Source organism: Vigna radiata, chromosome 10, assembly GCF_000741045.1.
Source record: "Vigna radiata var. radiata cultivar VC1973A chromosome 10, Vradiata_ver6, whole genome shotgun sequence".
NCBI lineage: Eukaryota > Viridiplantae > Streptophyta > Magnoliopsida > Fabales > Fabaceae > Vigna > Vigna radiata.
Window position 1 is genome coordinate 11,225,892 of NC_028360.1, and position 12,313 is coordinate 11,238,204.

Genomic DNA, 12,313 nt, shown 5'->3' on the forward strand with positions numbered 1-12,313 from the left:
TATATATATATCTGCAGCATAGAGGCCAATGACTGAAACTGTAGAGTTGAGAGTTAGAATTTAAAAGTAATGAATGTGCAGTTTGTGTTAAGAATTGAGTGATTAATGCAGAAGAGTGGAAAAGGTTTTGACTGAAGCAATTGAATTGACCAAATGTGACGAAGTAGATGATGCAAGAGAGTGGTACTTGTGATTTTTTCTGAAGGCTGGGATTGGAGTGACAGTGGAGTTGTTTTGAAAGTAAATGATCACGAGATGGCTTAGGTGACTTAACATAATGAGTATGTATAATATAATCTAATAGCAATAGTGGAATGAATGTTATGACAGTCAAAAACAAAATAAATAAAGAAATGTCACAAACTCTGTTGTGTAAGCAGAAAGCATGCATGCATGCAGCACTGAAAGTGGAAAATTGCCTTAGAAGGTGGGGCTGAGTGGCTGTTGCTGCCTCATTTTAGTTCTGCATGTTGTGTTGGAAATTGAAGCTAAGATAAGAGGGAGACAAACCATGACAGTGTGTTGCTGCAATCTTATAAAACAAGCAATGATGCCATCATACAAACTTTTTTTCTTTTTTAATTTCATGCAGAAACACAAAATGTTACTACTATACACAACATTTTATTAACCCTAATTCATTTTTTTTAATTAATAGATTTATATTATTTTTTTAAATATTTAATTCAAAAGAGGCACTTCATTCATAATTTTAGATCTTGTTTTCAATATGATTCTCAAGATTGACAAAATCATAAAACATTGATCAGATATAGTGTAAGTAACACCTTGTGGACTGTTTTTAGGATTCTTTCGTCATCACATCTAAGCAACTATTACAATTTTTTAAAGAAAATCTTTAATATTTACTGGATTCTTGTTGTCATCCTTTTGTTAATGATTAGGTTTGAATTTTTTTCTATCAATTTAATAAAAAATTAGTTTTGAATATTAAAGAAAATATATTTTAAAAAATAATTAATGCATTAAAAGCGAAACAATAAAAAATTATTAGAGATGGAGTATGGTAAAACTCACTTAACATAGTACTGTATTCGATATCTTCTTAATTTCTTATAATGATGTTGAAATTCAAAGTGATGTTTAGTGTTTTTCTGAGTAAAATCTGGTTTAAAATGCTTTTATATTAATTATTTATTTGCCAAATACTTTTAGGTAAAGTAGTTCCTCTTACATTTTCTATCTGTAACTATTCTTGGAAGAAAAAATGTGAGAAAGAGACAGAAGGAAACATGTTTGTTTTATTGGAGGAAGGTGAAAAGATACCACAGTGAGATCCCAAAATGTCTCAATTGAAGAAAATAAACTATTAACCAATGATATTAGATCCATTAAAAAGTTCAAATGAGTTGTGATGTGAAAAATATTCCAGATCATATTATGAGCTAAAATTATATTCAATATCTATTAAATTAATTAATTTATTCATCTTACATTCTAATTAATTTAATCTCAAAAAAGTTGAAAACATTCCTTTATAAGATTTTTCTAAAAACAAAACTTATATTGATATTTTATAAATTGAAACTAGTTTATTCACAAGATAGTTTATAAATTTTTTTATATGATTAAAAAAAATAATTGTTGCTTAAATTAATCCTAATTTATGAAGAATTTGATTTTTTTTTCTTTGAAAAATATTTTAATACTAGTTGGTAGTTATTTTATCAATTAAAATTTATTTAAATTGATGAATACATATATTTAAATATTTATATAATATCAATTAAAAATTTAGATTTTTATAAACATAGAATGAACATTTTGAAAGAGTGGTACTCTATTAGCACTTATTTTTAATGTGAAGTTTCACTTTAAGGCTTGAACACGTTATCAAAGTTTTTTTTTTTCTTTTAAAAAAAGTTATTCAAATAGGTTTCAAGAGAAAGAAAAGGAGCAAAATACAGTTTTTAAATGTTTTTTAAGATCAGAAAAACTTTTCCTAAGCAGACAATTTTGTTTAAACCTGACAACATGTTATTCTAAGTTTGTATAAAATTTATTAGATGTTTTCCATAAAGATAAACTATTAATTATATCTACAAAAACACCGGAAAGATAGATTCTTCAAACAATGTTTACAAAATACTCAAAGTATTATAGAATATTTAAAAACCAGTGACGATATTTTCCATTAGTCTTTAACAATTATATCTAATTTGAATATTAAATGGATAATAGCCATTTTAAAAAATATTATAATAATTTCTGATTAATGAATAGTTCAAGTTAAATTACAGACTTCAGACTAAAAAACTTTGATAGATCTGATTATTAAATCTGAATGTAAACCAATGTTTTACTATATTACAAAATTATGTGAATTTACATGTGAATAAATTTAGACAAAAATATAAGTTAAAATAGATTGACAAAAGGTAAAATAAAAAAAGTACAATTAGAAATAAAAACAATCGTATTTTTTTAAATTATTTGTTTCCAATCAAAGACTCCTTTCTCTTTTACAGAATGAAAAAATACAAAGAGATGAGAATACGAAATTATTTGTCTGGAATAAAATTTCAACCTCATGTCATTTCAAGAAAAGAAAAAAAAAAACTGCTAAATTACACAAATGATGACAAACCTATAAAAATAAAGTAACACAAGATAATGCTCTAAAGAAGTGGATAAGTTTAAAACAAACATTTTTTAACTGGTTGTCACATACTAAAAAATTCATCGAGCAATGATATTAAAATCCAGATAATTTGAGGCAAAATAATTTACTTATCTAAACTGGTAAAAATTGATTTATTGATTTCATTAATTACTCAATCCAAGAAAACAATACCCTTTGGCCAGAATTCGTTGACCACTATGTAGGAAATTATATGCAGCTAGCAATTTCAATGACTTCACCCAGAAGTCGATCAAACCAACTATATAACTACTCATTATTATTAAATTATCCTACATGTGTATGGAAGATTCCCAACATGCTAACAACTAATTTTCAAGAAAAACTATCCAAGAGAAGAGAGTATAATATGATCGACAATATTCTCACTACCTCTTCCTTCCTATCTCTATCCAAAATCGGAAGGTTAAGAAGACACTCGTCTTATGGCTAAAAGTATTATATTAGTTACATACGAAAACATGTTTGATGCCTTTAACAATTCAAACCCCGCTTGCAATAGATATTAATAGAATTTGATTGACAAAACAAATAATGTGGTTAAGTTAGGTTGTTGATAAAGTGAAATTACTGTTTATGTGAAAATATAACCCAGACAATTCAATCTAGGAGGAATGTTAAGAAAATCCACTGAATTTGCCCAACCAAGCAACAGAACTATCCAAAAATAATTCCCACAATGCTGAACAATGGACAAACAATCAACAAGCTATCAAACACGTGCAAACAATTTGGGAATGAAGCACGAGCTGATCTAGGAAGTAGTAAATTATTGACATTGTGGAAAGGAACATAATGCAATTTAACCATATTAAAGACTAAGACAAAACAGAATAATATGCAAACTCCATTCCCATCTAACATTAAAAATACAAAAATTCTTAAAGGATAAAAAATGTTAAATTGCAACTGATCAAAACAAAGTACGGTTATATCAAGCAATCCTTGCCAAAAAGGAAGCTAGCTATAAGAAAAGTGTAAACAAAACACTCAGAGAAATAAGGTGCTATCAGACAACTAATCTTCCTCCTCACCCTCATTCTCAGCAATGTTGAAGTACCTCAATTCATAAACATTTCTATCCTTGTTCGAAGCAATCACTCTGAGCCAGTCTCGCACATTGTGTTTCTTCAAGTACTTCTTAGTCAAGTACTTCAGATACCTGGAACAATACAAGCAGATAAACATTTACACCCTAATTCACGGATATCAAGATAAATGAAAAAGAAAAGTCTTAATCACAATATGACTTGGATGAATTGGCACTTATGTAAAAGTATACAAGGTAAAATGAACTATGTTTCTTTCTATAAAGATTAAGAACATTTAGCTAATCAAAGAAACTCAATTTATTATACCGTCATATTTTCCCTCTTAACATAACCTAAGATCCAAAAGTTTATCCAAACACATTGACAAGATGTTGTGCACGATTAAAAACCACGACAATTGTGGCCACATCAGTGGCATTTGTCAGCAACTAACCATAATATTAAAGAACCCTAACATTTACAACAACCTCTATTTAAAAAATTCTGCTACCAAACTTCGCATATATAAGCAATCTATTGCCACACGGTTTTATATGCAGTAATACAACGAAAATCACCTTTTGGAGAAGTTACTGTCAGAGGTGACAATGATCTTGGTCTTCTCGCGGGTAACAGTAACAGAGTCACCAAGAGCACCAGCCTTGCCACCGACCTTGATCCTCTCTTGAAGAAACTTCTCGAGAGAAGCAATGTCCATGATCTTGTCTTCCACTGGCTTTGCACAGTCAATGGTGAATGTCGCCCCCTTCTTCTTCCCCTTCGCTCCTGCTGCACTTCCTCGACTCATTTTTCCTCTCTGTTATATTGTACGCACCTCTGCATCCACACACGAAAATGGTTTATGCTATGTGACTTACATGATTTAATCGAAATTCCATGGGAATCGATTTTTTGCTAATCAGATAAAATAAAAAAAAAAAAGGTAGTGAAACCTTCAAGTATCAAATAATAAAACAGAATAAAATACGGTGAAAACCCTAATTTGCCTTAGTTATTGACGAAGAAGGAGAAGAAGAAGAAGCAATTCCATAGAAGATAGAAAGAGTAGTACCCTATGAGAGACGTGAAGATGCGGCGGTGAGGTTAGGATTGGGAAGAGATGAGAACCGCGATGGATATTTAGGGTTTGGATTTCAGTTTTTATATGATGGATCCAGAACTGCAAACATGCATTGGTTTTCCTCTAACATGAAACGCTGCGTTTTGTGTTTTTTTTTTTAATATTGCTTTATCTAGGATATTATTTTTCCTCCTCTTGGTATGAATATTATAATATGCTATTGTTATATATGCTATACTTTTTAAACACTACATATATTATTATGCCTATAATTTTCACGGTTTTTTTTTGTTTATAAATGAAAAAAAATAAAGTTAACACTTTATAAGTACCGGATAAACGAAACTAGAACGTTGGTCTTATTTATTTTCTTAATGAATATCTAAATAATGGTATAGAAACTTTGTTTCATATATATCATCTATCTTTCTTCTAAAATCATTTTACAAGTATTTCATTACTTTATTGTTTACATATTTTAAAAAGTTATTATTGCTTCGTAATGTCACTGTTGTCACTAGTTGTTTGATATTTTAATATTATTTTCATTGTTTTTATAATAATAAGTTTAAACCATTTAATTGTCCTTATTTTTTGGAGGTTTTCCCATTTTGATTCCGTCTTATTCGAATTCTCAATTGAGTCCTTATAAGTGCTAATTTCAATCAATTAAGCATCTGTCGTTAAATTTAGTTAACGAGATTAACTTTTCTGCACAGCTGGGAGGATGACCTGTTAATTTCTACCTATTTAGAGTTGAAAAGTGACATGAATTGAGTCCCATAAGTGCTAATTTCAATCAATTTCAACCCTAATTCATGCCACGTTTCAACTCTAAATAGGTCACGTTTACAGAAATTAACAGGTCATCTTCCAATTATGCAAAAAAGTTAATCCCGTTAATTAAATTTAACAACAGAGGCTTAATTGATTGAAATTAACACTTATAGGGACTCAATTGGGGATTCTAATAAGACGGGGATCAAAATAGGAAAATCTTCCAAAAACAGGGACAACTAAATGGTTTAAACCATAATAATAATATTATTTAAGTATGATTAATATTTCATGTGTATTTTTTTACAAGCATTTCAAATTTTATATAAATGTTTTTCTTACTTTTTAATTTTTACGATTTTGTATCATTTTGGTAGTAATATAGGGTCATTATTTGTATTTATTTTACAATAATAGCACTATTTAACTTTGAATTTCAATATATAAATATAATTTATGATTTTTTTTTTCTATTACCAAAATATTTAAGTTTTCATATTGGATTTTAACAATTGTAATGTTTCTTTATTGTTATTTTTTAAAAGGGTTAAATATGTTTTTAGTCCCCCTATACTTTGGGGCGATTTTGATTTTAGTTTATCTTCAAACTAAGGTACAATTTAGTCTTTCAATTTTAGAAAACTCTGGTTTTAGTCTTTTTTATCATTTTTTTTTAACTTTATTTGTTGTGCTTGAAACAATAAATAAAGTTAAAAAAATTTGGTAAAAAGAACTAAAATCAGAGTTTTCTAAAGTTGAAAGACTAAATTGTACCTTAGTTTGAAAATGAACTAAAACCAGAATAGCTAAGTATAGGGACTAAAAACATATTTAACCCTCTTTAAAAACATTAATTATTACGTGTTATTTTTGTGGTATTACTTTATCATTATCTTTCATTATAATAAGTTTTGATATTAATTTTGTTTTGAACAACACTATTCATTTGCAATTTTACAGTTTTGTTACAACGTTATGTTTTTATTAGGTTTAGAAGTATAAAGCATATAACATTTGTGAGTGAATGTTAGTTAAATTCGAACTTGGTTTATAATGAATTATCAACTATTTCATTTTCATTAGTATCTCTTAAATTATGGATTTTAACCCAAGAAAAAAATGCATTAAGCAAGTGAAAAAGTTGAGAACCAAAAAGAGAGTTAGCTTGAAATTTTCAAAGTAGGCAGGCATTTGCATGTTTAATATGTGGATCCAAGTCAAAAAAAATAAAAATAAATAAAAAATAAGTGATTAAGTAAAGTCTGAAATAAAAGTTAATAATAATACAAGTCATTTTTGCTTTATTTTAAGTTTAACGAGTTTGCAAGATATTCAAACTAATTCCTGTCCCTTCGATATTAGGAAAACTACACCAATTAAATTAATTAAATTTTTGAATCCAAAGAACAAATGTACCTACTTTCTGGGTTATTTTTGTCGCTGAAAACATTCTTTTAGCCAAGTCAAAAAATCTTGATAAACTTGTACATATTTTGAAAATTTCGAAATACTTACAATGCTTGGATTTCACTTATTTTTATATATCTAACACGGGCAATCACCCCACCCAACATTAACATGCAATTTAGAGGTAAGATGATTCAGAAGTAAATAATTTATATATTCTACAATAATCCAACCACAAATGCTCTCATTAACTAATTCATCACTTGAGATGACAATGCACCAGTATTTCTTCCAAAACCTAACTTGCCAGCTAAATATGATCTTATTTTATGCCCTCCTAGGCAGAGAAACTAGAGGAGACCAATGTCCATCAAACTGCCACATGGCTGCCAGAAACATGAATTCCAAGGCTAGCCAGAGTATATAGTCTGTCATAACATGCCAGCCGGGCTAAAAGCATTATGTAATGTTTCTCAAGCAAACATAAATTTTGATTTCCCACAATAGATGTCATTTGACATAAAAAAAGTATATCACCGATTTTGTGAAGGCATTCTTTCCGATTCATGCCGTAATCGAAAGCTGCTGGATCTGATACTTGGATCTGACACACTGGCAGTCTGGTGGTATGCTCGCCAACTTGATTCTCTACCAACATGGTTTAATGCCAATGAAGGTAAATGATCTCTTTCCCAAGCATGGAAGCGACTATGTAGATGAGTTTCTTCTGGAAAATTGTGTGCTGAAGAACCTGGGATATAAACGAAGCCACTACTTTGGTCCGGTGACGAGGCCACTGGTGGTAAGTGAACTGACCCACTATGACTACTGGATCTTCGAGTGCTGGAAGCAACAGGTGTCCGTACTGAGGTAGAATTATGATGTCGCTGAGGTTGATAGTATGCTTGAAGAGCCTGAACTCTATCACGGGCCCGAGCATTGCTACCAGGATATGGAGGGATCATTGAAGATGCAACAGTGTTCCCAGCCCTAGCAGCAGAACTTCAGAATTACACGCAGATGCATCAGATGTCTAGTTCCGTCGATTTTTAATCGAGCAATTAAATTAATCCGATTTCAAGTATTTGACAGCATACAACACTACGAGCCTATAAATTTGAGGCCTAAGCAATATACTAACTTAAATAACTTCCATAAATACTAAAGCATCCGAGTAAGTACACAAATTATACACGGGTTACCTGTGACCAACAAGGAAGGGATGCATAAAAGATCCGGATCTGGGGACCTCTGAAACACCCCTGGCTGGCCTTTGATTACCAGGTGATACTGAGATCTGATCTGTGGTGCCTAGACGGCTGCTGGCAGAAGAAAAATGAGAGGAATTGTGATCCCAACTGTGATAATGAAGATCAACAGCAGGAAATGTGTAGGAGGTTGGCATGTCACCAGGTACACCATTCCAGTGGCTGAAATTAGAAGCTTCGGAAACTGTTCCACCAGAGTTGGAAGTGGAGGGATGTATTGGTCCAAAGTAGGCAATATATGGGCAAGGATGACTAGAAGATGATACAGCTGCTGCATGTTCAGCAAGCATAGCTTGATGTCCCAGCATTTCATGATCTGCATCCCAAAGTTCAAGATGAATAACGAATTATGTCAAATGCAAGGTTGATGAAAAAGAGGCTAATGTTCAGGAAATGAAAAAGGATCTTACATGTAGTTGATGAAAAATCCCCTTCCCTGGAAAAATAAAAAGCAGAATATAAGCTACCATTTTATTAGAAAAACTTCCTTTTAGGAGGAAGGAGCATTATCACCATATTTTGCTTCTCTAAATCACCCACAATCCCAACATTCTATTCAATCACAACCAATCTTCCATTTCAACATGTCTGTCAGATACCATGATTTTGCTCCAAATAGTAAAAGAACAGAAATCAGTTTGCAACCCCACGGTAACGTTCTAATTTCTAAACCAATCTTACGTTGGTAGTGCTTGTCTGTCTGCATTTTTTTAATTTATTGAAAAAATATTAAATTTGACATCTCTTTAACAGTTAACACCAATAAATCAATCATTGTTCCGAATGAAACTGTGTTTAGTACCCTTAAACAAAGTCTTGGTTTGAGCTTTCTAGACTGAAAAAACATTAGTGCGAGAAGAGATTCCACCAAAGGTAGTTAGTCAGATCTATGATAAATATTAGTCATCATCAAAGCCAGTAAGTACTTTGCACTAGTGGCATGGCTATCTGAAAAAAAGGTTTAACACAGAAGTTTGAAAGAGAACAGTGAAAGGTTTGGAGAGTAGTCAAGAGCTAACAAAATGTTTAGAGCAAATGGTGTTACTCCCTTTACTATTGTTACAGATTTTAGATGACAGAACAGTTAAATGCCAGGGAAATATAAAGCCAAAAACCAGCCTGATTTCATACAGACTCATTTTTCTTCTACTTAATGAAGATATGAGAAGTGTGATGTCAACTTGAATATTAGAATTCAACTTGAAATATTCTTTTATTAAGAATTCCTATATGCAATTTTTTCATAAAGAATTATATTTACGTATTAGAAGTAATGTGCATACAAGGCAATACGGGACGTTCTGTCCTGGATCAATTGGAAATTAAGTCCTACTAAATACAAAGACTTTATGGAGTAACTTAGAAATACCTTTTCAAATTCTACTGATGCTACTAGTACTCTCTTTGAACTCTGAACTCTTGCTTCAAGATATCCATTTATCCCCCTCTAAGTTCTCAAAATTCTTATTCTAAAATATAATCCAAATTTAAGAATTCTGATGGCTTTAATATTTTAACCACATTTGAGATTTAACTTTACTAACCTAATTTGGTTCAGAAGCTAAGCACATCTTGTTAACCTTTTATAGCATGTGTGGGACCTAAAAACAAGTCAATGGTATCCATAACAGTAAATACCAATTATGTCTTGGAAACAGCCTTCACAAAAATCCATATGCATGTTTTCTCAGGGCAAGGCACTTAAAAGAACAAAGGAATATCATCAATGGGAATTAGAACACAGATTAGTCAGCATGCAAATTCATAACCGTACTCAAATGATGAAGGAAGCCGGGTCAAGTTTCCAAATGGGCACCAGTGAACGCCAAAGGTCTGCAAAAACCATTTAGAACTAAAGTTTAGCTAACATAGTAAATGGAATCTATCTATCTGCATACAAATGGAAAAGAATGAGATAATTACATACATACATACATACATACATATAAAAGAGATATCAGCTAGAACAATGCACTGGAAGCAATAATGGAGCAAAATAATGCACCAATAAGGATTTCAAAGAGCAAAATAATGTCCCTCTAAGATCACGTCTTTCAACTGGACAGCAGTATTTGGTAGCACTGACTAATACAACAAACATTTAAGACTGATACTTTCACAAATAGCAACCGACTTTAATTTGCAGGACTAAATTTAAGGCTCACTGTAAAATGAGCCAATGCAAACACATAAATATGCCGTAATAGAGAAACAATTATAAGGCCACTTGCAGTTTCTATTACCATTTCAGAGTAGCTAACATCATACAGATCCTCATCTTGAGACCATTCGTCCATGCTAAATTCTGGATATGATCGACCACCATTAGCATAAAGCCACTGACCTTTCTCAATCTTACGACAATTGGGGCACTGCATTGCCCCCTTTACATTGAAGTGCGAGCCAATGCAGTCTGAACAATATAAAGAATATAATAAGTATAGCAATATGACATGATGCTGTGCAGATGCAGCTATCAGGTTGTTAAAAATTGGGTTCATTAAAACATGAAACCAAGCAGTATTGCATCAAAAGAAATAAGTGCATCCATAAAACCAAGTGTTTTGAAATAACGTAATAGAACCATGAAATTTTCATTCTAACTTTTCTAAACATAACAGGCTGTTGGGGTGAGCGTGTTTTATATATAGGCTACTGGTTCAAGTCAAAGGGAAGACACTTTGATTTAACATTAAGATTTTCCCAGGTAATCAAAACCAATCTAATCTATCACTTTTAGGACAGATAATTAACATGTTTTATATGATAGCTCGTAATGATACTGATGGAATACATATAATTTAATTAGGCCTAATTTAGGAAACTACGCAACCAAGTTTAGGAGTATTGAATGTCTTCCAAGAGAGTTAACTTCGGGCAATTCAACAAAATTGAGGAAATTTGAGGCATATTCTTATCCATATTCATTCATAAAACAGCTATTCGGAGTTCGTCACTATATCTCCACCAGAGAAACACAGCATTGAATGGGAAAAATAAGAGAAAGATCCACCAACAAGCTACCGTTACCCTTTTCAGAAAAAAAAAAAAAAAAAAAAAAAACACACAAGACTTTCTCCCTCCCCCACGCTCTTATTTACCACCGTCAACAGAGGAACCTATATTCAGATATTGAATTCAATCCACCACAGCTTACTCAAGCAATCAAGCTATTCTAAACAACCTCAAAAAAATACCACCAACCCCTCAAACATCACAATAGCATCTCCTGAATCATCATACACACAAAAACAGGTCAATCCAGTAGCATGGTTAACACAATTGCGAGTACATCATCACCAAAATTTGATTATCCTCAATCCTCTCATCCGACAGAAAAAAAAAAAATACCCTCAGATCTCGATTGTCCAAACTTCAATCCAACAATTCTAACAGCGTCAAATCAAAATAATTAAAAAAACAAAACAGCACAATCTACATAACACATACCGAGATGAAATTGATGTCCGCATTGAAGCTTGGCCCAGGATCTATCTCCGGTATCCGAAACAAACTCAAGGCAAATCGAACAAGCCACTGAACCAAAGGACTTCTTCGTGTCTCCATCATCGTCATCGTTTCCAAGACCCATAGCAAAACAAAAACCCTAAGAGGGCATCACGTCACTGCAACACGATTGACGCCACACACAAATTGAGAGACACGAGAATGTTAAGATTATTCGAAAACAAGGTAACAAAACAGGTGAGATCTAAATTCTGAACTATCTTTTTGTTTTTGGTTTGGTTCAGTAGAGAAAGGAGAAGAAGGTTTGGAGTTTGAGGAAGGAGATTAGGATGGCAACAAAGCAAAATCTCTTTCTCTTTGTTTTTTTATTTTCTTTTCATTTCTTAAACTTGGACGGTTAGATGTTGTTGTGGTTGGACTTTTAAAACTGTTGTCCAAACAAAACAACTTTATTCATTTCTTTATTACTCTCTATTGCATTTAATTATGGTTAAACCCATCCTCTCTCTTTCTCTGTACGTTACTCACCCATTCCAATATCTATTTATTATACTACAATTATAATAATTCCTGCATTTATAGCAAAAATAAATTAAATTAATATTACTTTTTTATCCTC

The 12,313-nt window shown here is 31.6% G+C and overlaps 2 protein-coding genes across 2 annotated transcripts; both read right to left on the bottom strand.

Annotated features, from left to right (window-relative positions):
* Window positions 1-3,486: 3,486 nt before the first annotated feature.
* On the bottom strand, window positions 3,487-4,923 carry LOC106775228 (60S ribosomal protein L22-2). The gene is made up of 3 exons (XM_014662318.2): window positions 4,766-4,923; window positions 4,272-4,530; window positions 3,487-3,824 (listed from the first exon to the last, which is right to left on the bottom strand). The coding sequence occupies exons 2-3, from the start codon at window positions 4,499-4,501 to the stop codon at window positions 3,680-3,682; spliced, it is 375 nt and encodes a 124-aa protein (XP_014517804.1). The 5' UTR covers window positions 4,502-4,530; window positions 4,766-4,923; the 3' UTR covers window positions 3,487-3,679.
* A 2,225-nt stretch (window positions 4,924-7,148) lies between these two features.
* Window positions 7,149-12,095, bottom strand: LOC106776055 (E3 ubiquitin-protein ligase RFI2). Its single transcript, XM_014663355.2, has 6 exons — window positions 11,677-12,095; window positions 10,470-10,639; window positions 10,001-10,059; window positions 8,637-8,662; window positions 8,161-8,542; window positions 7,149-7,960 (listed from the first exon to the last, which is right to left on the bottom strand). The coding sequence occupies exons 1-6, from the start codon at window positions 11,816-11,818 to the stop codon at window positions 7,492-7,494; spliced, it is 1,248 nt and encodes a 415-aa protein (XP_014518841.1). The 5' UTR covers window positions 11,819-12,095; the 3' UTR covers window positions 7,149-7,491.
* Window positions 12,096-12,313: the final 218 nt, after the last annotated feature.